A 24,543-nucleotide genomic window follows, 5' to 3' on the forward strand; every position below is an offset into this window, starting at 1 on the left:
AGCACCAGTCAGTAAACGCAGAGTTTTATGAATATAATGAGTATTAAAACCAATTTGTAAATACAACTGATAATACATTTTTATATGGAATGTATTATGTAAAATCAACTTTTTTGAGCTGTATATCGTACTATGTTATTACTCTGTCCAACTCATCTGAGAATGGCTGTAAACGGCACAATGAGACTTATTGCTACGATGACGTGCTGAAGGCAGCGTGCCCAAAAGAGAAGAAGCTTCTTAAAGAGACAGAGGTCCAATATCAAGGCGTCAAATTACAAAGTTGGGTTGCTTTTAAGTCATGTTTAATATAAATAGAGGATTTACTTGATGGTGCTATAAAATTCTACTATGTGCCTGAAAACAACAAGAACCTGTCAGCTTCAACAAGTTTTGGCTAGAAAAAATTCTATTTGAAGGTTTGGTGGCTTACCACAGCAGCAACAGGGAACAGGTAGGGGTGGTTACAGCACTTCTTCAGGTCCATCATAATGTTGAGCAGGGACACCTGGTTCCCTCCCCCTTTGGAGTTCAGAGCCTCAAAATTCCGCGTCAAAATAAACTTGTAATATTTCCTGAAAGGTGTCAGATATTGAGCAGATTTGAAAATTAGCAAAACAGAATAAAGGTGTTTTACTTCTGGCTGCTTGACGCTGCTTTTAGATGAAAATGTCCACCAGGGTGTATAATAAAGTTTTGTCTTATCTCTTATCTTATCTAATATCACTTGCTTCAAATGTTTATATTATTTAGATGGAAATGAAATCTGGTAGGCTTCGTCATAAAATCCGTTGTCCAAAATGCTTACTTCTGCATGGGACTGAGCTCCACTCTGACAATGAGCTCCGTCTTCGCCGGCATGTTCTTGAAGACGTCAGCTTTCAGCCGCCTGAGCATGTGAGGTCCGAGGAGGTCATGGAGCTTCTTGATCTGGTCCTCTTTAGAGATATCTGCAAACTCCTCAAGGAAGCCATCCAGGTTGCTGAAGAGATCAGAGGTCACATGAATGTACAAGAGTTCAAATAATTAAAGTATAAATATATTTTTCAACATCCTGTCCAGTGACGCTGGAGATCGGCACCAGGCTCCCAACCAATCCGGCAAGCATAAACCAGATCAGATAATGGATAGATGAATGAATGAATATTTCAGCAACCCTACATTTGATCAACACAAGATCCGTCTTTTTGTCTCATCCCAGTTTCACTGAAGCTATGACACGAGTGTACAGTTGACGAGTTGTTGTGCGATTGCATCAGCGTTGCTTGCATGAACACAACATCTAGCTGTTGAAATACAGCCTAATTATTTTACACTGCAACATTCTAGTCAGTGGTGAGAAATGCACACTGAAGACACAAACAGAACACACTTAAACTTGCATTAAATGAAGTTAAAAGAAAAACAATATAATGTAATGTAATGTTGATTATACGAGGCAACACAGTGTGATGATATTCCACCTGTGTGTTGAAATATTTGACTCATGAATGGTTTTAACAACTGACATGCAGACGGTGTGGAAGCCAAAATCAAAGTCATGATTTTCCATAAATGCTACACAGATGTCATGTCTCTGCATTCAAACTGGCTTACAGATGGTTAAGCAGATAATGGCTGGAAGTGACAGGCCTTACTTGAAGCGGTCTGGGGTGAGGAAGTTAAGTAGATGGAAAAGCTCCTCCAGGTTGTTCTGCAGAGGAGTACCAGTGAGCAGCAGCTTGTAGTAGATCTTATACCCGTTAAGAATCCTGAAAAACTAAGCAAGGCACATGAAGTGAGATGGTTAACCTCAATTACCCTTTCACAAAATCTCCATCTAAAGCATTTTCTCTTGTTAAGATTAATTGATGAATTTCTGCTGTTTTTGCTTCCAGTACAAAGAACGGCAGGTACCTGAACATCTAGCTTCCTTACCTTTGATTGGTTGTTCTTCAGTCTGTGAGCCTCGTCCACAACCAGGCAGGCCCAGGTGACGGAGCCAAGAATGGCTTGATCTATAGTGATCAGCTCGTAAGATGTCAGCAGCACATGAAACTTGATGGGAGAGTCTTTCTGCAAGAAGAATAAATGACAAAAATCCTCAACTAGTTGACATGCACAGACATTATGAAACATTTAACATGCACAATTTCATTTATTCCAACCCGATTCTGTCAGAGCGTGAGGTACAGCACCTTCATCCGGAACACCTTGCGTCCAGATTTTATTGCGCTGTCCTCCAAGGCGAATTCATTCTCTCTGATAATTGCCCGGCTGTCTTTGTCTCCGGTGTAAGTCACCACGTAGAAATCTGGAGCCCACATCTCAAATTCTCTCTCCCAATTGATGATAGTAGACAGAGGTGCACTCACCAAGAAAGGCCCCTTGGAATGGCCCTGACAGACAGAAAAAAGACATGAGTAAGCCACTCTTGCAGTGCTCCAAAGAGAAAAGGAAACCAGGTTTTATCATTTCTTTTTTTCTCACTGTCCAAATTGATTAGATCCAAGCACATATTACCATTTATATTACTAGGACCAGTATCACTACTCATGCCTATTTCGTTTCGATTGGAATATGAGCTTGATAAAAAGAGACACTCTTACCTCCTTATACAGTGAGTAGAGAAAGACTATTGTCTGAACCGTTTTTCCGAGGCCCATTTCATCTGCCAGGATGGTATCTGTTCCCTGAGCCCAGGAAAATCGTAACCAATTCAGACCTTCCAGCTGGTATGGGTGCAGCGTTCCCCCTGTGGCATTAATATACCAGGGCTGGTGCTCAAATTTGATGGTTGGCTGGTGGTGTGAAAATATAATTGTGACTTGTGGAACTGACATATTCTAACAAAACTGGCATCCTTGGTATAATGTCTAGCAAAAGTATTTTTAAACTTCTTCCTTAAACTTTTTCAAGTTTTGTCATGTTACAAGCATCAACTTCAGCGTATATTAGTGGTATTTGTTTGGCTAGATCACACAAAGAAGCACAAAATTGTTTATAAAGGTAAAAAGTAGCTTACAATTTTTGTTCAAATGCCATACTATATAAAATTAACTAGCTTTCAGCTCCATCTAAATGGCTACCTTAATGTAAAATTCAGCTCAATTAATTGCCTTCAGAAGTCACTGAATTATTCAATAGAGATCATTTTTATACATATAGCTGTAACCATGAAAGCCAAAGAGGTTTACTAAAGAATATTAGTAGAAAAAAAAACTGCGTTATGAAGACAAAGAGAAAGACCAGACAGGTCAATGATAAAGTAGTGGAGACATTTAAAGCAGGATTAAGTAATAACACAACATTTCAAGCTTTGGAGATCTCACGAATCAATATTTAAATGGGACTGAATATGAAATAACTATAAACCAACCATGACATGGCCGCCATATAAACCGACAGGCTGGTCAAGGACAGCATTTATTTAGAGAAGAGGCCAAGAGAGCAATTTTATCTGTAGAGGAGCTGTGAAGATCCACAGCTGCAGACGGACAATCTGTCAATGGAGCAGATAATAGTTGTGCACTCTGCAATTCTAGCTTTTACAGACGATTGGAAAGAGCAAAGTCACTGTTGAAAGAAAACTATAAAGAAGCCTTTTAGAAAGCTTGCCATAAGACAAGCAAGAGTCTCAGCAAACACATGGAAGAAAGTTCTCTGATCAGAGGAGACCAAAATAAATATCTTTGACCGACACTCAAAACGCCTTATATCACAGAAAACTAACACTTCACATTCCCCTGAACAGATCGTTCCAACTGTGACACATGGTGGAGGCAGAACTATATTATGGCTTTCTGCAGGACAAGTAACTAAAGGAGGCTGATATATTAACAGAGTTTCTGATGTAACTGGAACAAAAGATTTTTCAACAAACAGCAGAGCTGAATACATATAAACTGCGTTTTTGCTTCCATTAAACAAGTATGGGCTACTTTGTGATGGTCTATCCCATAAGTTGGTGTAACATGACAAAATGTGAACAAGTTACAAAATACATTTGCAAAGCACTTTGTATGTACTACTTACATCTATGATGGGGGCATCAGGAGGGATTTCCCTTTTTGGATAGTTCTCCTTTAGTTTCTTCCCTTTTCTCACCACAAGAGGGCGTTGGTCCTCTCCTAAAATTTGCTCTCTGTAAAATAAATACAGCAACAATCTCCTGAGCAAAATACTATAAGTGGGACAATACAAGTTAAGTCACGATTCGTTAATAATGAACAAAAGACTTAAAGATACAAATATCTGTGTGAGCAGGAACTGTCTTTGCAATTTCTAACATTTAACTAGGAAGATTACCACAAAACATGGGAAACTCACCTGTGGTCCCAGTAAAAAGCTTTGTGGATCTCATACTCTGGGACGTCAAAATCATCTGCCTCCCAAGTGCATTGATCATAGGGTAAGTCTCTCCACTTGATTAGGTAATGCACATCACCGTCTTTATCAAAACTAAAACAGAGCAAGCACAACAAAAATTTTAAAAGTCCAGAATATTTTTGGTAGAGTATCTTTCTTTTAAAGTATGTCTTGTGAGTGTTAAATGTGGTGGATTATGGGGAAACTCTAAAAATAACTTAAAATGATCAACTTTATTGTGTGTGTTTTAAAACAACGGAATGTTTCTATATTATATAGAATGACTTCCGTATTATATAATGATAGAAAAGGAAAGCAAGTCAACCTTAATTGCACTTCGTTTCAGTTCCAGGCCTGTGAGATGTGTGGCATTTTAGGAAAAATAGTGAAGTGAAAATGACCTGTGGTTGAGTATCCGGTGGATAACCATCCACTCTGGTTTAATGCCATAGCGGTAAAAGCGCTCCTCCATTGCAGCGTACTGGGGGTCTTTGCTCTTCCTCTTCTCATTGTTGAGCTCCTCCTCTCCTGAGCCGTAATCGTATGGCGGGGGCTCGTCCATGTCGTTCTTCCGCTGGTAGTTCCGATACATGACTGTGTGGTACAGCTCTAACTGAAGAGTCACAAATGAAAAAAAAAAAATAAATAAATTATATATATATATATATATATATATAATATTCCTGCTATAAAATGTGTTTTTACTTAGAAAAAATCCTAATATTACTCATCATCGATTTTGGGAATTTTCTAATTATTTAAAAATAAAGAAAAATGTTGTAAACCAAACAGTAGTTGGATTGCTTTGTGATTTTAATCTTCAAACAATAACTACATACTTGTTAAAAGTGCTGAGACTGTTTTGTAAAATACTCTCCTCACTGTTTTTGTGCACCCCACGTTTATCACCGAGGGCACATAGTTACTGATGCCAAATGTTGAGTTGAAACTGGCCTCACTCCTGGCATCTCACCTGCAGTTCGCTGACCCAGGAACAGTGCCAGTATGAAAGGCCAGCCCACTTTACAAAGAATTCCCTCTCTGGGCGCCCCTTGAGCGGGGGCTTGGTCAGTGGATCAATTGGCTTGCCATCAGGGCCTGCGGGTGGCTCAGCTGGCAGCGGCGGTTCTCCCCACATCCAGTGGAGAATCTTCTGCACTTTACCTTTGAGAGGAGGGCACTGAGAGAAAACGGTTTAAATGAAACCCTCAAAAGAAATTCCAAAGTGTACAGTTGCTGTATAAAAAAAAAGAAAAACCTTTTTTGCCCCTCACTGTCTGACATTAAATCATACTGAATGTTCCCTTTCTGGGTTAGTTTGACCAAGATTACTATTGGGCATTGAGTTGCTTTGCTGTAAGAGGCACTGGGGCACTTCATAAAATAGATAGTAAGAGGAAATAATGTGATGTATTGTTTAAATAGAGCACAGACCTAAAGAGAGAGGGTAGAGAAGTACAGGATAATCTGGAAGACAGGCAGGGTCCGTTTCGGTAACCTCCTAAAGACATCTTCATGAAGTTAAAGCTTGGGTTCAAGTTATTCTCCCAAATGAACGATTACTCCAAGCAAAGGCTTATAAAGTGGGTTAAGGACAACAAAGTCAAGGTTTTGAATTGGCAATCACAGCACCCTGATGTCACTACCATGGGACGTTTGTGTGCGAAGTTAAAAAGGTGCATGGAAGCAACGCAATCTGATTTAGTTATTCAGATTCTAGCAGAACAAATAGATCAAAATTTCAAGAAACCATTGTGACAATCTTGTGGAAGGGAATCCTAAAAGTCTGACAATTTATCTAGTTCAAAATGTAATTCAACCAAACACTAAAGAAATGTAGAATTAAATATGATGATGTTCACTATTCTGGCATGTAGTAAATATAAATCAATCTGGTAATACTAAACAGACATCAGAAAACATTTAATTTGATCTACTGTCAAAAAGCAATGAAAGAAAAAAATCTGCATTTGTTTTACAATGGATTTGCACATCTGTTTTCAACTGCATCTGCACTAATTTGTCAAAAAGAAATTACAATATAATAAACAAAAAAAAATACAGAAACATTTTTTTTAAAAAACAAACCAAAGTTAAAATATAACAGTAAATACAAAAACCGGAGAAGTGCATGCATTCTGCTTTGATAAAATCAAACAACAGAAAAAGTCCACACTAAATGTGCATTTGGAAAAGTTTAAGATAAATTGGCATAACTTTAAATAGTTTATTGTTATGTAATTTGCTCCAAGTGATAATTTATGGCGAACTCACCATGCAACGAGGACACAACCACTCCCCGTTTGGGATCTCAGGTAGAGGTGGATTGAGGCAATGGATGTGGTAGGACGATGGACAGGTGTCACAACACAGAAGTTCCCCTCCATCCTTGCAAACTCTGCAGAACTCCATATGGTCATCCTCTTCCTCACCTGCTGGCTCCTCCTCCTCCTCTTCGTCTTTGGCCTCCCATTGGATTCCCTCCTTCTCCTGACCGTCACGAAAGTCAATAGCTTATTTAAATATAACTTTAAAAAATTATGAAAGGCACAATCTGTAGGAATTTATATATTATTAAGAGCACAGCAGAAAAGTAGTTTGAGCATTAAACTTTCTCTGAAAGAGTAGTTTTACTCCAAACTATCTCCCATTTATTTAGCAAAAATCAAAAAGTAGAGCAGCAGCAGTCTCGGGTAAAAACCTGCAGCCCCCTCCATGCTTTTCAGCATGCCTGGTAAAATGTGTAAAACCAGTTTTCAGACTGCATAATTGCATGCATTACAAAGAAAAGGATCAGGCCCACAGCATCACTTACAAAGGAGACAATGATGAAACTTTTAGTTATATTTTTGGCTTCATAAGTCAAAATTATGATTTGAATCTCATAAACATAACTAATGATTTCAGAAATATGAGTTTTAGAGTGGAAATAATTATCTTTAATCTCATAATCCTGAACTACATTATAATTTTGACATTGTGTCTCATAGGTATGACTTTGAATATGAAAATTCTGAGTGTCTATAGGCAACAGAAAGGTGAAATCTTCTTCTTCAGAAGACGACACTACAAGTATTTTGCTATACATGGAGTTTTAATCTTGATTTAGCACTACTGCATAATATATCTATCAAATTGTTAAGCAGAAATGCTTGATTAATTATCATGTTCCTACTGAAATATTGTGTTAATTTGAAATAATGGCTCCACTTACACAGTGTGGACAGCTCCATTTTCCCTCAGGCGCCTTTTCCAGCTCGGGGTCCAGACAGACAAGGTGGTAGGCTCTTGGACAAGTGTCACAGAGGATAATTTCTCCTCCCTGCTGGCAAACCTCACAGTAGTCCTGGTGGTCAGTCTCATAGCCATCGCCATCCTCCTCTGCCATATTTAAAGGAATAATTGAAACAATATGACTGGGTCTAACATATAGAGAGTCATAGTGTCCTGATTCTCTACCACAGGAAAACAAATCATTTAATCTTGAACAGCTACAGTAAATGGAGAAACTCCATATGTATAGAAGAATTGACGGCTGGATAAAAGCCTAATACGTTTTCCCACAATAAATAAAGCTTTAAAAGAAAAAAGTACATTTTAATTACCTCATTACAGAAAATCAAACAGTCTGGTTCGGTAGGGATTTCAGTCAAATTTTGGAGGGGAAAATAAACCACAGTGCTCCGAAAGAATAAACTGTAAACATACTTTTCCTTTTTTTCCGCCCACGTCGGGCCTTTTTCTTGGTGGCCCCAGAGGTATCAGAAAGCACAGAGGCACTGTGGATACTGATGTCATCAAAGTCTGACTCCTCCAGAAAGTCCTCCTCGCTCTGGAAAATCAAGCGCACCAAAATACACAAGCTAAAGAGCTTGGAGCAACACAAAGTCTGCTCACTTTTATTTAAAGGAAAAATGTTGGGTGAAGAAGCTGGAAAGGTGAACACAAGGTAAAATAACACGTACAGAGGACGCTTTCTTCTTCTTCCCACTTTGACCAGTTTTTGATTTGGTCTTCTTCGGCTTGGGTTTCTTCTTCACTTCTTTTATGGTCTTGCTTTTCTTTCTAACTCCTGGCCCTAAGGCAGACAAACATACAGTATAGTGCCATGAAAATGTATGCATTCATTCTGCTTTAGCTTCTTTTAATATACTTGAATGTCATTTTAATATCAAAGATAAAATAAGTCAATATAAAGTAGAATGATTTGAAAACTCAATTATTACAATTTCTTGAGGAAATTGCCTGCCTTTAAGCTTATTTAAATTATGTTTTATGTACTTTACTGTTTAGAGCCCTGTGTTCCAGCCAGATGATTATTTGTGTTGCACAACGATCTCACTTTCACCTACGAGTTGTTGACTGCTAAGTATCAACAACTCAGTAGGACAATAAGCATAACATAGTGAAAAATAGGGCAGAAATTGATATCCAATATTAATACTGGTCTTATGGCAACATTTACCAGTATTTTATTTTACCAAAATTGTTATTTGACTGCTCCTGATTAATTATCAGGAAAAATTGATAGAATACTCGGTTACTAAAATAATTGCTTACAACAACCCTAATATAAAATATGGTTTTGAAAAGATGGTTTTATTTGTAAGGTAAAAAGTCCATGTAAAATAGGACCTGTCCCTAAATCAATATCTGGTTGTCGTTAAGGATTTTTTTTTTTACATTGCTCTGGAGATTAAAATGTATTCCAGCATAAACAACCTGTTTAAGTTTACTCCACAGTTTCTGAGTCAGGTTTCAGTAAGGAATAGCAGAAAATATTTATTTACCACAATATTTCATGATAAGCGTCACACTTTCAGAGGGTCTTACCTTTTCCTTCTTTGGTTTTGGCTTTTTTTAACATGCCCTGCAGAGAGCTCAGCTGGCTGCTGCTGACAGATGTTGGCTGAGCTACAGTAACCGTCTCCACCGCGGCGGCCACCGCGGCGGCCACAGCGGTGGCAGATGCCCCTTTGAACGGGTTGTTGGCACTGAACTCACGCCACTTGGCTCCCAACACTGTCATCATCTTTGACATGGGAATCTTCGGATTCTTCTTGGCAATGAGGGGCCTGGGCGTAACCACAGGGACAGGAGACGACAACAACAGCTTTATTATGTCACATTTCATTTCAGCTGGTGTAATTTCCTTCTCTCTCAGCCACTGGAGGGAACTGGGTCCTGATTTACTGACACCCCATTGCCCTTTAAGTTTTATTTTCTATTCCTTGGTTTGAGTGTGTCATGTGTTAGATTTGTCGGGCAACAGCTTGAGTTTTGGCAGGCTGGCCTGTAAAAGATAGTGGGTCAGAGCACTGAGTCCCAAAGCCTTCCGGCTGTCACAGGCATCCAACGAGCAGCTGACTACACACAGGGGGCACCGCAGGAGCTCATGCTCCACTTTGTCAGAGCAGAGGCTTAGTCGAGCCAGACAGCCCCAGGTGAGACAGACTCTTTATAACAACAGCCGAGCTTTCCAGCTCAAACAAAAAGAGCAGTGTTAGCTTGTCACGCTGCTCTCTGGTCTAACTGAGGAGTGCTGTGGAAGGCTCTAAGCTGGGAACTCTGTCAAACAACTGGAATTGAAAGAAAACAAAGCAGTTTAACAAAGACAAAAAGTAATACAAAGGAATGTAGATGCTTGCCTGAGGAACTGGCTGAAAGCCTTGTAATTGGTGATTGTTTTGTAGTCGTCCTCCGTGAACCCATACTGAACATCCTCAAGACCCCATTCTTGCATCAGCTGGCTGGAGGATTTGGGTTCCTAGTGGAGCAAAGGCAAGAGGCACAATGCGTTTATTACTAAACAACAACAAAATTATTTTATTTGAAGTCTATACTTTCATGGAGATGATCAATGTGATCTGATTTCAACCATTCTGCTAGACAATAGAATGGTTTGGAGAACCGTAGAGCCAATAAGATATTTTACTTTAAGTATTTGAAAAACATGATGTGCAGAATGGTTGGAAATGCAAAGGGATCTTATAAGATGAAGAACAAATTGCAAGAAAAATATTTAGACAAAATGTAATGTCAATTTAGACAATAGTGAAATATCCCAGTAACTTAAATATGCAATAACAAAGATGGGAATAGTTTTTAAAATCTTCCGTAAAATGGAAAAATTGTCATTCTCTCCTAAAATAGCTAAAATTACACAAAGCCACATCATACTCGGTGCTTTTTGAAGGATGGAGTTTTGAGTGCTGTTGAAAAGAGAGTTAATTTGTTCATAAAGAAGATTACAGGTTATGGGTATGGACAGGGATCTTAAAGAGGTCTCAAAATAATTTTAACTCAACCTTTTTATCGTCTGTAAAATTGTCCAGAGTTCTGGAAACCCAAGCAAGTGTCCTAATCTTTCAGATAACTGTAGCTTTATTAAAAGTTTACTTTTACTGTCACTGGAATATGATGTGTCTCTTTGTTTAGGGTTGCCTTGTTTCACTGAACAAAATCAACTAAGTCAGTAGAGGGAGTTCCCACAGGAGGTTCCGTTTATTCTGAAGTATGCCATGCTCTGTCAGCCTTATTTGTACAAAATACAATGCAATCTACTTGCACATTAGGCTTACTTTCATGTTACCATCATCATCGTCATCCTCATCGTCATCTTCATCTCTCTTCTTCTTCCTGGGCTTCCTTTCTTTTTTCTCCCTGGGTTTTTTCTTTTTTTTTTTGGTGGGGCCATATGCGCTGCTTTCGCTCTCAGAGCCAATTTCTGGCCGTTCGCGTTCCTCCTCTACCTCTGAAATCTCCTCGAGGTCACTGTCAAGTCTTGGCTGTATTCCTCCCTGGGGTATAGTCAAAGACACAGAATATGTTTAAATACACACACTTCACAGGTTCATTACATCTAATTCTACAGATAACAACAATGTAAATGACCATGATTTTTCCAAAGTCATTTTTCCCCAAATAAAAATGCATATTTATTATTGTATTTTTATAATTACAATCAAGCTTTTTTCTTTTTTTTTCCTTTTTAATCTTGCCTTAGTTGTATGAGGAAATGGTTATAATGCAATGCAGCCATCACAAGGTGGCAGAAACACATCAAATTATTTACAAATCCCCATGAAGAAAAGAAAAACAGTTGTACAATCAGACATGGATAAGCTCAATAGCTGAGAGGTACCAATAGATTTTTTGTGAACTTTGAACTCTCATCCCAATTCTTAATACTGTCATCACACCTATCTAGCATAGTTTATACACACACACACACACACACACACACACACACACACACATATATATATATATATATATATATATATATATATATATATATATATATGTTACAGAATTGCTTCTTTGCTTATCAGACTCCAGTATGCTTAATGTGATATCTGAAAACAGTTATTTGCATCAAAAAAATAAAAATAAAAATAATAACTAAGCCGTTTTGTACATTGGTACAAACCAGTGATACAGACACAAAGACACTCACTGTTCTGCTGAGGAATATTCCATCTCAAAATGTTTACAGATCCAGTGTCAGTATGCAAGCCACAATAATTTCGGCATGATTATTGCTCAATCAGTCAAAAGAGGCACATGTCACTACAGAATGCAATAAATTAATTGGTTATCTATGGGTGCTACAGTCAAATTCAAATAATTAAGCTTAAATACAATAAGAACTCATTTATCTTAGCTTAGTCTAGACTGATCCCAGTCTAGATTGTTTTAAGTTGTTATTTCGTGATGACAAGCTTAGATGTAAATGCTTTGCGGAATGAACTCGTTACTTCAGAGAGAACATCCTCTCTGTACACCACCACCACTTCTGAACAGGTTTATCACTTTATATGTTAATGCCACTGTTTTTTTTTTTTATTCTACTGATGCTTGAATGACGTTACTTGTTGAAGGTGACTTTGGAGAAATATTATGTCTATCTTAAAAAGAAGAAGTGCAGCGTTCCATAGTGCATTTCATAACATAGCAGCTCTACTGCATGTGAATCCACGTTAACAATTAAAACAGAGTTCATAAGTTATGCTTGCATGCATTTTGCATCCTCTTAAAGAGCTGACTATTAACTGAAACCAAGAAACAGAACACCTTTTGCTGTGCTGCTAATCAAAAACTCAGCTGCGCCCTGCCTGTTTAATTTGGGACATCTGGAAGGCTATATGGGTTTAACAGTTAACAGGTGTTGTTTGTGTGATCAAGAGAGTGGGAAATTCACTGGAGGTTCCTTAAGCTGTGCGCATGTGAAAAAGTGAGTGCTGTTTCTCTCCCTGTTTGTGTCAAACCCTATTAATTATTTTTATTTTATGGGCTGCAGATGTGTCCAAAATTTACAATCAGTTTGGAGACGTGTCATTTTAATATTCCCTTTTACAATGTTTTGCAGTTGCATGGAATGTATGGCAAAACAACATGCCTTACTGAACACGTGTGTCCACCAGAAGTGGAGTAAAACGAGTGCACAGAGGCTTTGTGCAGTTCGCTGCCTGTTGCTCTGCAGGCCTGCCTGGCTCCATGGAGAGACTTGCAGGCGTTTTGCTCTGTAGCGCAGTGGTAAGGCTCACGTTGCTGCAGCGCCCGCCAACCCTACCAGCAGCCTGGCTGTGTTGCCATGGTGACCGAATCTGAGCAGTGTCTGGCTCTCTCTCTTTCTTTCTAGATTTTGCCCCCCTCTTCCCCCCACTACTTCTCTTCATCTTCTTCCCACTTTCTCTTCTTCACATCTTATAGTTCTCCTCCCTCACCCCATCCACTCCTTTAAATTCTCTCTCAGTCTATATCCTAACTTCTCTCTGGTTCTTTTTCCTCCCTCACTCTTCTTTTTTTCTATCACACAACTCATCCACCTCCCCCCACCCCACCAAGCACACACAAACTCACAAACACACACTCCATCACAGTGGCAGCCAATGGAACGGCGCCATCCAATCAGACACGTTTGCATAACGAGCTTGTTATGCAGAGGCCTGTGGTTGCGAAGCCCGTGCTTCAGCACCCGTCTAGACAAATCTCATTTATGCATAAGAAGATGGAGAGAGAGAGAGGGAGAGAGAGAGAGAGCGAGTGAGAGAAGAAAGAGCAAATTGAAGATTGTGGATGGGGGATGGGGGTGGAGATGGAGGTGGAGGAGGAAAAAGCAAAGAAGCAGAACTGCCACTGTGAGCAACCACAAGGACAAGCTGGAGCTGGAACTGCAACAACCTGGTGGTGGCCCAGAGTTCAATGTTAAACACATATCATAGATGAAGAGATGATTCTCCGGCGCAGCAGTAAAGTGGCTGCCTCTACTTTCAAAGGGTGAGAAAATCAGATAAGTGCTGATAAGCTAATCAAATTAGCGGCTTTCCCTTAATGCTGCTGCCCCGGGGGGACTGGAGCGGATGCTGTGGTAAATATCAAATAAATGAAGATGTAGATTTTTTTTTTTTTAATAAAATCTAGCTCAATAAGAATGTGTGACAATATCACTGCTGTGAGGGGTTTTTAGGGTTGTAAAACAATGGCCACCTCTTTTCTTCCTTGAAATCAGAGCAGCTCTTTGTTGACTCACAATCCGAGGGAAAAAAGTAAAACCAGAAACCCTAATTTCCTTTTATCTGTTTTTTTTTCCTTGCAGATGAGAAAAGGGGAAGCAAATATACTGCGGCTCTCTCGAGCTTTTATTCCTCCCACCAGCAGCCCTAACCTCAGACTGGGATGTGCCACTGACAGTTTCTGACCCCAATTGACTTTTAGACCCTGTCTGACACCAACCTTTGGGGAGCGATTGGAAGAGAATTACAGTGGCAGCAACCGCTCAGCGAGACGACAGGAGACAAAGAGAGAGAGAGAGACAAAAAAGGAAACAAAGACAGAAAGAAAAAGGAACAAAGAAAGAGAGAAAGATATTTGTGAAAAGAGGAGAATACCAGAGTGTGTTCCACGGAGGTTACAACAGAGAGAGTCAGAGGGAGTCTCCCCTCCTCATTAGCCCAGTGAGACCCAGCGGAGCTCAGAGTTTGCCATAAAGAGCCAAAGGGCCGGGTGGCAGCCTGGCCAGTCAAGCTCCTCGCAGCGCTGCTGGCAGCTCCAGCTCAACACTGGGGAACATCCTGGCCATGACACTGGTGCTGTGAATGCCACTGCCAATGCAGGGGCAGAAAACACTGAGATTGCACTGAATTACTGTAATTACTGAGGTTTTGTGTTTAGAAAACCAAGGAGGCGCAAGACAACTTGTTTAGATCCTGACTTGTGCACAATGCATAATTTAGGTATTTAATTATTAGTCTTTGTAATGTTGAACATTTCACCAGTCTTTTGGGGGGGTTGGCATGTTTATTGGTAAAGCCATGCGCATTTTAGGTGGTGTGCTGTGAGAAAATGACAGCAGTTTTCCTAACTGAGTTAGCCAGGGTGGAAGACTGCTGCACAAAAACTCCTATGGGGCGTTCACAGTATAGTGTTAGCTACCTTCCTCTGGAGGACGTACAGAACAGAGGTACAGCTAGACACTGCTACCAGGGTGATGCTGCAAATATATATTTAAAGGTAAAGTTACACTTTTGAGCTATTAGAAACTAGAAATCACAGGAAAAGAGATAATGATGAATGTGTAAAGAGAGGAATTATCAAGATGAAGATCTGGAACAAGAGGATAACACTACACCATGTCCGCTTTGGCTCCTATTATTTCATATCTGATTAGTCTTTGTTACTGTTGCTGTCATAGTGACTGACAGAAGAGTAGCTTAATTGTATTTCGTCATCAGGCCTTGCCTTGATTTACATTGAGGTCTAAGAGTACTGATAATACTTTTACATACATGACTTTCAAAACTTAAAGTGGTTGAAAACAATGTCTCCACCTATGCACACCAGTCAGCAAAAAGGACAACTTTAAGGTACATGTTGAGTTTAGGTCACAGATTAGCTGTAGGTTTTTAAATTAAGTGATTGTGGCATTTTTAATCAGTTAAAGAAAAGAAGAAAAAGACTTACCTTGCCATTACACGACTACAGTCATGTTTTCCTTTGTCTAGCCCACTGATCCACATCTTTCCTAACTAGAGATAAAATGTTTGAGCACTTTACTGAAGGAAAGAGCACTCCTAATTTGGACCACGTGTGCTATTTGCCATCTGGTATGAGTCAAGTCAGTTGGTTAAATTGTCAGTTTGCTCTAGACACCACACTATCTAAAGTTTCTAAAGTTAAAAAAATAACTGTTTTTGGTACTTTCTCCAATATTCCTCAATGTGACACCACTGTTACACTCAATGTTTGTCTTCCAAGACCGACTGTGAGCAGGATTTGTGATGTAATTGTTGCAAATTTGTTTCTGGAGCATCCGATACTCCTAATGAGTTGCTGTTACATTCAGGAGAATGTGTCCACTGCTTTACCATGCTGCTTTAAACTTTAATCTCCTGATCTGATTGTTGTTTCCTTCTCCATCCTAAGTATCACGCATCCAGAAAAATGCGATATTATGATAAACACTATAGGAAATTGACATGAAAACCTCATCCTTCATCCTTATTCTGTAAATAGATAATGTCTCCAGATATTCTGTGTTATCCGTCTACTTTTTAGATCAATGTTCTCTCTGTCTTGTTATCATTAAGAAGGCTGCTGGCTTATGCAGCATTTTCATTGTTGAATAAGTTATTCTAAGGGCAAGTTAATGCTGTTAAAATTTTATATAATTCTGATAAGCCTTGATGTCAAATCACCTCTGTCAAAGCTCTGTGACTACAGTTGCTATATTGGCTGAAACTCTGCCCCTTTGACCCCAAACCCCCAGCCTTAAGCACCAGCACCACAGGCACAAATCCACACTCTAAACTGGCACTTGGCGCCCACAGCTTACACTGGCAGTAACAGTGACTCTGCTGCCAACCTCCCCTAGGCCCGAAACAGTCCACTGCCTCTCATTTCGATTACAGAGGCAGTCCAGCAGCCAAAGCAGAACTCTGATCCAATTGCAAAAGCATCAAAACTGTGATAGCGTGAGAATCAAAGAATGAGGCCGCACAGCTTGAGCCAGAATTTCTGGCAAACCTTTGTGTTTGAGGTGATGACAGACGGGGCTGTGTGTGAACAAGATCTTACCTCTTTTTTCCTCTTCTTAACTTTAGGTATTTTCCCCTCTTTTATCTTTTTGGGCTTTTTCTTCTTCTGCTTTTTGAGGGAGTCATCATCAGAGAAGAAGCTGGCGAGGGCCGTGAGGGGAACAGTGTTGCGCTCAGTTTCGTCATCTTCATCTGGACACAGAGAAAAACGTGTTCATGTTCATACTTAAGAAAATATGCCATATAAACTGAAACAGTTCTTGTTAAAAGTTATTTTTAATTTTCCTCAAAAAAAGACATGAAAGAGAGACTAAAAAGAAATATATCTGTGGAAGTAAGGACTGAAAGAAATGAAATACAAACAACTTAAAGATTCACTGTGAGGTTTCCATACATTTATCACAAACATTAATGTTACATTAATGCTGGTCTTTAAAAATATCTCGACTATTGTATTTCAGGGTGGAAAATATGTTCAAGAAAAATTTGGTATTTTTGAAAACAGAAACGGGTTCATAAGTTTGAATTTTTCATATATTATCTCTATTTAGCACAGGGTCGAATTTATAGGCTTAAAAAATCTACACAGAGACTCACATAATTCACATGTTTCTTAGTAAGTTAAATATTTTTTGTTGTAAAAAAAAAAAAAAAACTCAAAACCTTAAGGTGATAAGTTTCTGCTTGTCACCGTCAAAGTCAGTGGCTATGTAAAATGTTTTTCACTGTGGACAGTAACACTTCTGTTGCAGCAAGTTCAAATTCATTGAGGCGACATGTTTTGGTACTCCCTTAGCCTGGCCACTGCCTTCCTACACAGCTCAGCTTGATTCTCATCTCCCTTCAGTGCTCTGTCTGGGATTTCTACCATTAAGCTTGATTTATCCAGTTGTGGTTCAACCAGGCCAATCAGAAAGCAGAAGGAGTTGTGAAAAATTACGAACCGTAAATTTTCTGTGTGGTTTTAGAATTTCCAGTTATATTTAAGCTGGAGGTTTAACTATGGTTTAGTGACATTGGTGTGGTCGAGGTGTAACTTGCTAAAGGAATTTTAAAAATGATTAATTTAGACCCATTATGGATTCATGGAAATCCCCAAATTAAACAATTTCACCCACTTAGTGCTCTTAAAAACAGAAAGAAGTTACATATCGATCGGAGATTTAACTCAATTTGTATTTGATAGCAGCACATATAAAAAAAAAGTGTTTGAAAGCCGAGAAGATTTTGTAGCAGTTCTCAATGTTAATTGTTTTCTCCTTCTAGCTTGATGTTAACAAATATGACAGCCAATTTGTGTGATTTATCATCTTGTGCCACAGCCATTTCTGTGGTGGCAAATTATAGCTACTTTGTATGCATATATGTAAATATAAACAGTCGCATACAAATTTTCTGCACCATCCTAAAGATACTGATTACAAAACTGTTTGAAAAGTGTAAGACTGCTGGATATCTGTCAAATTGTCTGAAAGAAATTTAGATGAGGACCTAAGATTATTCTGACTGATGCAATTAATAAAATACCTGACCCTAAGATTGAGTTACAAAGTAAATGTAGCTACATAAGCTAAGTATGCATCTTTTCTTTTGAAACACCAACTGTTTTTAAAAACTGTGATGTTCAAAATAGGTACACATTTCACAAACTGAAAACCAGGTTGTTGTTTTTTTTTTTTTGTTTGTTTGTTTTTTGCAATTTTTTGGAGAGTTTCAAAGTTAAAGTTAGAAAGACTAAAAGAAAAGAAAATACTTGTCCTCATGCCACTGATACAAGCTGTTTGACAAGTTCTCCTTTAAATCCACTCCATACTGCAAGGTATTGATTACTCTCTCTCAGGACAAGACGTTCTAGGACAAAGTGTTGCTGAGACTTAAATGACCAGCACCATTCATGACACTAAGTCTTTTGCAAGCAGCACCATGCACTGTGAGGAGTAACTGTGGATAACATATCTGCAAGTTGCCATTGATACATACATTGTGCAAAGGCAAGCTATGCATTTTGATTTTTAAACAAAAGGGAACAGAAGACTTCAAAATGTAAAAAGTACTGGTACACTATTTCATAACTATAGATTATGCCTAAAAAATCTACCATAACCAGTTATCTTTGAAAGTTACTAATCAAGACAACTTGTGAGGAATTTAATCCCAAGACTAATGATGTTTGGATTTAAAACAACAAATGAGCTTGACTGATTGATTGATCTATTGACTGACTGACTAATTGAGTGATTGACATTGCATCATTCCATCATTGAAAATAGAAAAATGTATAATACATCAGATCTGCCATTGCATGACAATCTGCCACACTGAAAGGTCTGGCAGGGAGAGTATTAATTAGAGAAAGCTAAGAGGCCCTGGATAGTCTGAAGGAGCTGCAGAGATCCACAGCTCATTTTAGAGAATCTGTTGAAAACATAACAATTAGTCATCCATAACCTTGGCCTGTCAATGGCCATATAATCCTGGTTGGCAAAAATTAGAAGTCTCATTTGTTAAAATGTTTGCTGCAAGTCAGCAAAGGTATTCAGGACAACATCTCTAGACACACAGCCAGAGCTACAACAAAATAGCTTAGATCAAAACAAAATGTGTAATGGGCTTGACACACAGGGAGCGATGAACGACAGTGAAAGGCAAAGGTTTTCTGCCATTGGAGTGAACTCAACATAGAGATGTGAGTGTGACAGCAGCGACAGCAACAAAAGGTGAATATTTCTTGTGTTGCACCGTAAGACCATGTGAGCACATCTACGTGCACCAGCTCGAAATGTTACACACACAAATTTCGCTGGTTGCTTTGCTGGAGTAAGGCAAGTGACAGTCACCTTCTCACGCAAATTCCATATGTAAGGAGAGAGAGAGTGACGTTGCCTTCTGTGTCGAGTCTTTAAGAATTGCAAAGTCATTGTCCTTACTTCAACTGGGAATTTGTAAAAAGACATAGACTTATAAAGCTTTGTTTGCAATGTCACAAAGTGTGTAAAATTCTGAATCAGGCTACAGTTAAATTCAACAACATAATCTTTGAAAGAGATCCTAACCCTGCTGGCAATTTGATAATTTGTTGTTTCAAATAAAATTGTAAGGTTTTTTTTTTCCCCCTTTGGTCAAATTGTGTTGAAATAAAGTAGCTTTCTTAAGAGGTGCAACACATATAAATGAGTTTCAAAGAAAGAATCATGTTTGTTTTAACTAGGCGAAACATTCTTTCAAATCAGTAACGGTTTTCATTTCTGACATCTTCAATTTCAAAACCTGAATCTTTTAATGAGCTTGCCTTCTTTCAAGGTTTCATTATTCTATCTAGTGTTAAACCAAATAGAACAATTTTTTTTTCTATTATTGTTATTATTATTTTTTTTTTTTACATTGGAAAACACATTTCATTAAAATATACAATTAGTTTGTTTTGAAATAAACATGATAAATCAAAATCAGACCAGCAGGGCATTTGGCACAATAAGTCTCATATTCACACATCACTGAGTGTGGATCAACTTTAATCATCAAAACACAAATAAATGGAGTGCTCGCCTGCCGGTAAATGGTAACTCCCAGGAGGACCACTGAGGTACACAGTGCATGTCTTCTGCTTGCTGGGACTAAAGCGACTGGCTGCGGGTTGTCAGCTGTACAGTCTAACAGCTGCTGTGAACAAACGTGCTGACTGCTGAGCGCAGCAGACTTCAGTGATGCCAGAGCGGGTTACAGAGGAGTAAGTAAGGGAGACAGACAACCCCAAACAACACATCAGATTCACATGGGATGTAACTGCCCTGTGGAGTTTGAGCAGATCTAATTCCTATTCTCAGCCTTTTCCTGTCTGTTTCTTTTGGTCCATCTATCTGCATGTCTTCCTTCTTTCTATGTCTTACGCTGACAGACCGGAAGGCATCAAGTATGCAGCACATGTATCTAAGTCAATCAGCCAACACTAGCCCTGCAGTCTACCACTCCCCTGGGTAGCAGGAGTGCAAGACTGGGGAGGAGGGATTCCTGTGTAGTAGGCACACAAACCTCAACAACCACTTATCTGCTACTTAGCAAAGCTAGCAGGAGGTACTCTATAAGTGCAGTACTTTGATTTTAAAGCTTTAATCAGAGGCAATGTCAAGCCCATTGTGCTATCTTGGGCTGGTCAGATTAAATTTGTCTCCAAAACTCTACTGTTAACTTATGTGATCAGTGTCTCCAGACAACATTTAAAGGTGAAACGTTAACCGAAATGGATATAGGTGTCTACAACTCTCCTGTATACCTCTGCTAGACACACATGTTTCTTTCTTCTTAATATTTCTCTCATTCAAAGGAAAACCCGCAGTGCACGTATTCAGTATCTCAAACAGGGAGCTCTTTTATGTCTCAGATGCGTGCTCGGTGCCTGCCAGGCAAGACATGATGGAAACACAGCAAGCCTTACATCTCTCTTAGATGCACAGTAGATGACATGGCTCAGACGTTGTAAAGGTGACAGCTTTGGATTACATTGATCACAAAGTGTACAAATCTAGAAACTTTTTTAACTGTATTTGCAACGACAGAACAATGAATGAATGACTGACCACAGATCACTGATTCAGTATGCCAATATGTGTCTTCCCTGTAATCTATCCAGCACAATAAGTGGCTTAAACTGACCAGTAGTGACAGTAATATTGACAAAGTTGCAAAGATGTATTGAGAAGTCTGGAAAAATATAGAACTTGATTTTAGTATTTCCCAGATCTGGAAAACAAAACACATGGATTAAGTTTTATATTTTAATATAATGGTCACAATGTAACCTCTTCGTTAAGTTGTTGGTAATATCTGCTAATCAGTCAATCACATGGGAACAACTCAGTTCATTTAGGCATATTGGTGATTAATAAGACTCACTGCCGTTCAAGTCAAGAATCAGAATAAAAAAGAAAGGAGATTTAAGTGACTTAAGTGAGGCATAGTTGTTGGTACAAGGTATGCCGACATGTGTGTTTCAGAAACTATCGATGCAGAATTTTCACATACAGGCATCGGTTAGGTTTGCAGAGAAAGCACAGAAAAAGAGAATGTATCCAATGAGTAGCAGTTGTATAAATGAAGGTGTCTTGTTGATCACATCACTCCTGGATCACTTCAGTGTGCTAAAAATAGGAAACTTGGACAACAATCAACAAAGAATCTGAAAAAAGGGCTGTAACAGACAGACAAAATGGTGCATTACAAACTGATTCTCAATTTTAGTGGCGGCGTTCGCATGGAACTGTCAAAAATTGAGATGTCAAAAAAGTTAATCATCTTCAACTGGTTTCTTGAGCATGTCAATGAGTTCACTCTACCCCAATGGCTTCCATAGTAACCAGATTTTAATCCAATAATGGACCTTTGAGATGGAATGGAAGGCCATGCATCATGGCTGTGCAGCTGACAATACAATACACAATTATGTAAACATAATTAAAATGAATGTTTCCAACATTTTTTTTTTTTTTTGGTATCTTACCAAGTACTAACCAAGTGCATCAGCTAAAGTACCCAGTTAGTGTATGTCTTTCTTGTTAAGGATCTAAATTTCACATAACAACTTGGTCAAACCATTTTTTTTTGATTGCCTCAGAAGTTTATTCTAACTTAGATATGGTTAGGATAACATCAACTTTACCTTTATCTGCCATGTCAAGTTTTGAGTTTAACATTCATGGTATAGTTATCTTAGAAAGCACATGTACATGCATGTATGTGCAATTGCTTCAGTTATAGTGGTTTCCAAGATAATGAAAAAGAAATGCTCCTTGCTCCTTGCTGTCTTATGTACTAAGTCTACAGTTTTTCATGGGATTTACACAATTTATAGAAAATAATCAAGCATAGCAATGAACGTACTGACATTTGAACTGAATAGGTCTTTAAACATTCTCTTACTCTGGATCAGTAGGTTACACAATACTGGGGAAAACAGCTGACTTGACAGATGTGCAGAAGACAATCATTGACACCCTTTACAAGAGGGATAAGCCACAAAAGGTCATTGACAAAAAATTGAGTGGGAGGAAGGAGAAGGTACACCAGCAATAGGGACAACAGCAGTCTTGAGAAGATTGTCAAGGAAAATCCATTCCAGAAGAGCCGCCACACAGAATACGAGACATGTGCTACAAATGTCACATTCTCTGTATCAAAACGCTCTTTCCATCTACCAGGAAATGTTAAAGCACTTCATGTTTCCCTCTGCTGAAAAGCTGTATGGAGACGATGATTTTATTTTCCAACAGGACCTGGCACCTAAACACACTGGCAAAGGTACCAAAAGCTGGTTCTATGACCATGGTGTTCCTACCAGAGGGGAGATGAGCTGAAGGCAGCTATCAAAGTAATCTGGGCTTCCAGTGCACCTACGTAGTGCCAAATTCTGATTGCAGAACAAGACTTCTGAAATTATGTTCTCTGGGCAGATTAATCTAAAACTGAATTATCTTTACACAAAGACAGAAGAATGGTTAAACCTAAACTAAACACAGCATTAAAAGAAGTAAACCTCATGCCAAATGTGAAGCATATGCTTGGAGTTTCTCCTACATGATATAGGGAATCTTTGTTATCAAGTAAATACACATGTACCGAATAAAAAGACCAAGGAATGTAGCTAATGGTCCGTGAAGGCCATGGAAAGAAAGCTGTGACCAAAAAATGTTTTGTTTGGTGAGTGTACCAGGCTGTGCCAGGTGTTGGAAGAAGATGAGGTTGCTCAGTTACTTTCCCAAGGGAAATCTGGCATCAGTTTCAGCTAGGAAGATGACTAAAGCTCTACTTGCCAAGTCGTCTGTCTATAAAAATTTTAATTGGATAACAGAAACATTTCTGACCTTCTTCCAAGGACTTGGCTAGCATACTGACCCATTCAAAAAGAGGTTCACACGCAAATCCCAAGTGAAAAAGTTGAAACAAACTGGAAATAACATTATTTCCTTTTCTGTTGGCCCTAATGCACAATCACCTACAGCAATTTATGCTGCTCAGCATTCCTGCTCCATAAAAATCTAGATCTTTCCTTATGGATGACTGCAAGATTCAGACAAAGATACAAACATGCTATTAAAATCTAAAGTGCTCATGCTGATGGAAGGACAAAGGCAATAAGAAACAATGTGATCTAAACGAGTCCTGTAAAGAACAGAAAAAAACCGTATTGAAACGAGGTACTGCTAATCTGCAAATGCACACGCACCCCAAAAAGATTCTCTTGTTCTTAGGCTATGTGCACGCATAGCAGGAAGAAAAATTGTGTCAACCTTCACAGTGAGTGATCCAAAAATAGACCCTTATCCAACCGAGGATTACATTTGCAGGCACACAAAAGCCCATGATAATCTTTTAATTTTAGTAAAGAACAAAGCAATTAAAGCAGAAAACATAACAAAACAGCCTATGACAGTGTAAGCTTCTTGAGCAACACAAAGGGACTGAGGCCAACCCATGAGCTGCGATGAATGTAGACTTGATGGGACAGCATCTACGGCTATGAAGTCCCTCAAAGACAGACTCCCAAAATGTTGTGTTTTAATTGAAAGAATGCCTCTTTAAAAAGGTGCTGGGCTTCTGACACAGAGCGTAATCTTTGTTATTTGACCAAAGTTAATTGTCTTTTGCATGTATTACCAAGAAAATAGCAGATTTGTAATATCATATGACTTTGTAGCCATATGATATTACAAATCTGTTTTGTTTTTTTGTTTGTTTGTTTGTTTTTCTTTTTTGGTATTTTCAGGACAAAATAGTTCCATGACAAAATAAAGACAGTGCAATCAATGTGAATCACTTTCAAACCTTGCACAATATACACTGTGGTATATGTTTGTATTAAGTGTGTCCTTAGACATCCAAAAACTTGCACCAAATTTTTAACTAATGTACCAAAAATTTCTTTTTTTAAATTGTATCTTTGCTTGGATATCTTCTGGCTTACCACAGGCAAGTATATATTTATTTTTAAATGCATGTTTAATAAACAATTAGGTCACTGTGTTCTCTCTCAAGGTACCCCTGCAAGTCAGAAGTGATATATATATATATATATATATATATATATATATATATATATATTTTTTTTTTTTTTTTTTTTTTTTTTTTTATTCATATTTTGTTTCTTATAGTTTTACAATTTTTTAAA

At 38.5% G+C, this 24,543-nt stretch overlaps 1 protein-coding gene and 1 long non-coding RNA gene across 3 annotated transcripts in view; one reads left to right on the forward strand and one right to left on the reverse strand.

Annotated features, from left to right (window-relative positions):
- Positions 1-24,543, reverse strand: part of chd5 (chromodomain helicase DNA binding protein 5) — a 46,743-nt gene that overhangs the window by 16,291 nt on the left and 5,909 nt on the right. For both annotated transcript variants that reach the window (XM_015033187.1, XM_015033186.1), the window contains exons 2-19: positions 16,426-16,577; positions 10,929-11,147; positions 9,996-10,114; positions 9,181-9,422; positions 8,313-8,425; positions 8,056-8,179; positions 7,562-7,728; positions 6,622-6,837; positions 5,321-5,527; positions 4,749-4,960; positions 4,309-4,440; positions 4,015-4,123; positions 2,589-2,780; positions 2,178-2,378; positions 1,918-2,055; positions 1,638-1,759; positions 809-982; positions 434-575 (exon numbers count right to left, since the gene is read on the reverse strand). In XM_015033187.1, the coding sequence (XP_014888673.1) occupies positions 434-575; positions 809-982; positions 1,638-1,759; positions 1,918-2,055; positions 2,178-2,378; positions 2,589-2,780; positions 4,015-4,123; positions 4,309-4,440; positions 4,749-4,960; positions 5,321-5,527; positions 6,622-6,837; positions 7,562-7,728; positions 8,056-8,179; positions 8,313-8,425; positions 9,181-9,422; positions 9,996-10,114; positions 10,929-11,147; positions 16,426-16,577 (2,981 nt within the window). The remainder of the gene's footprint in view (positions 1-433; positions 576-808; positions 983-1,637; positions 1,760-1,917; positions 2,056-2,177; positions 2,379-2,588; positions 2,781-4,014; positions 4,124-4,308; positions 4,441-4,748; positions 4,961-5,320; positions 5,528-6,621; positions 6,838-7,561; positions 7,729-8,055; positions 8,180-8,312; positions 8,426-9,180; positions 9,423-9,995; positions 10,115-10,928; positions 11,148-16,425; positions 16,578-24,543) is intronic.
- LOC106947889 (uncharacterized) lies at positions 12,169-15,878 on the forward strand. The gene is made up of 3 exons (XR_001425064.1): positions 12,169-12,583; positions 12,719-13,629; positions 13,949-15,878. It is a non-coding gene; the product is annotated as an uncharacterized LOC106947889 (long non-coding RNA).

The sequence above is a fragment of the Poecilia latipinna genome, unplaced genomic scaffold (genome assembly GCF_001443285.1).
Source record: "Poecilia latipinna isolate Pla-1442-1.1 unplaced genomic scaffold, P_latipinna-1.0 Scaffold260, whole genome shotgun sequence".
In the NCBI taxonomy this organism is placed as follows: domain Eukaryota; kingdom Metazoa; phylum Chordata; class Actinopteri; order Cyprinodontiformes; family Poeciliidae; genus Poecilia; species Poecilia latipinna.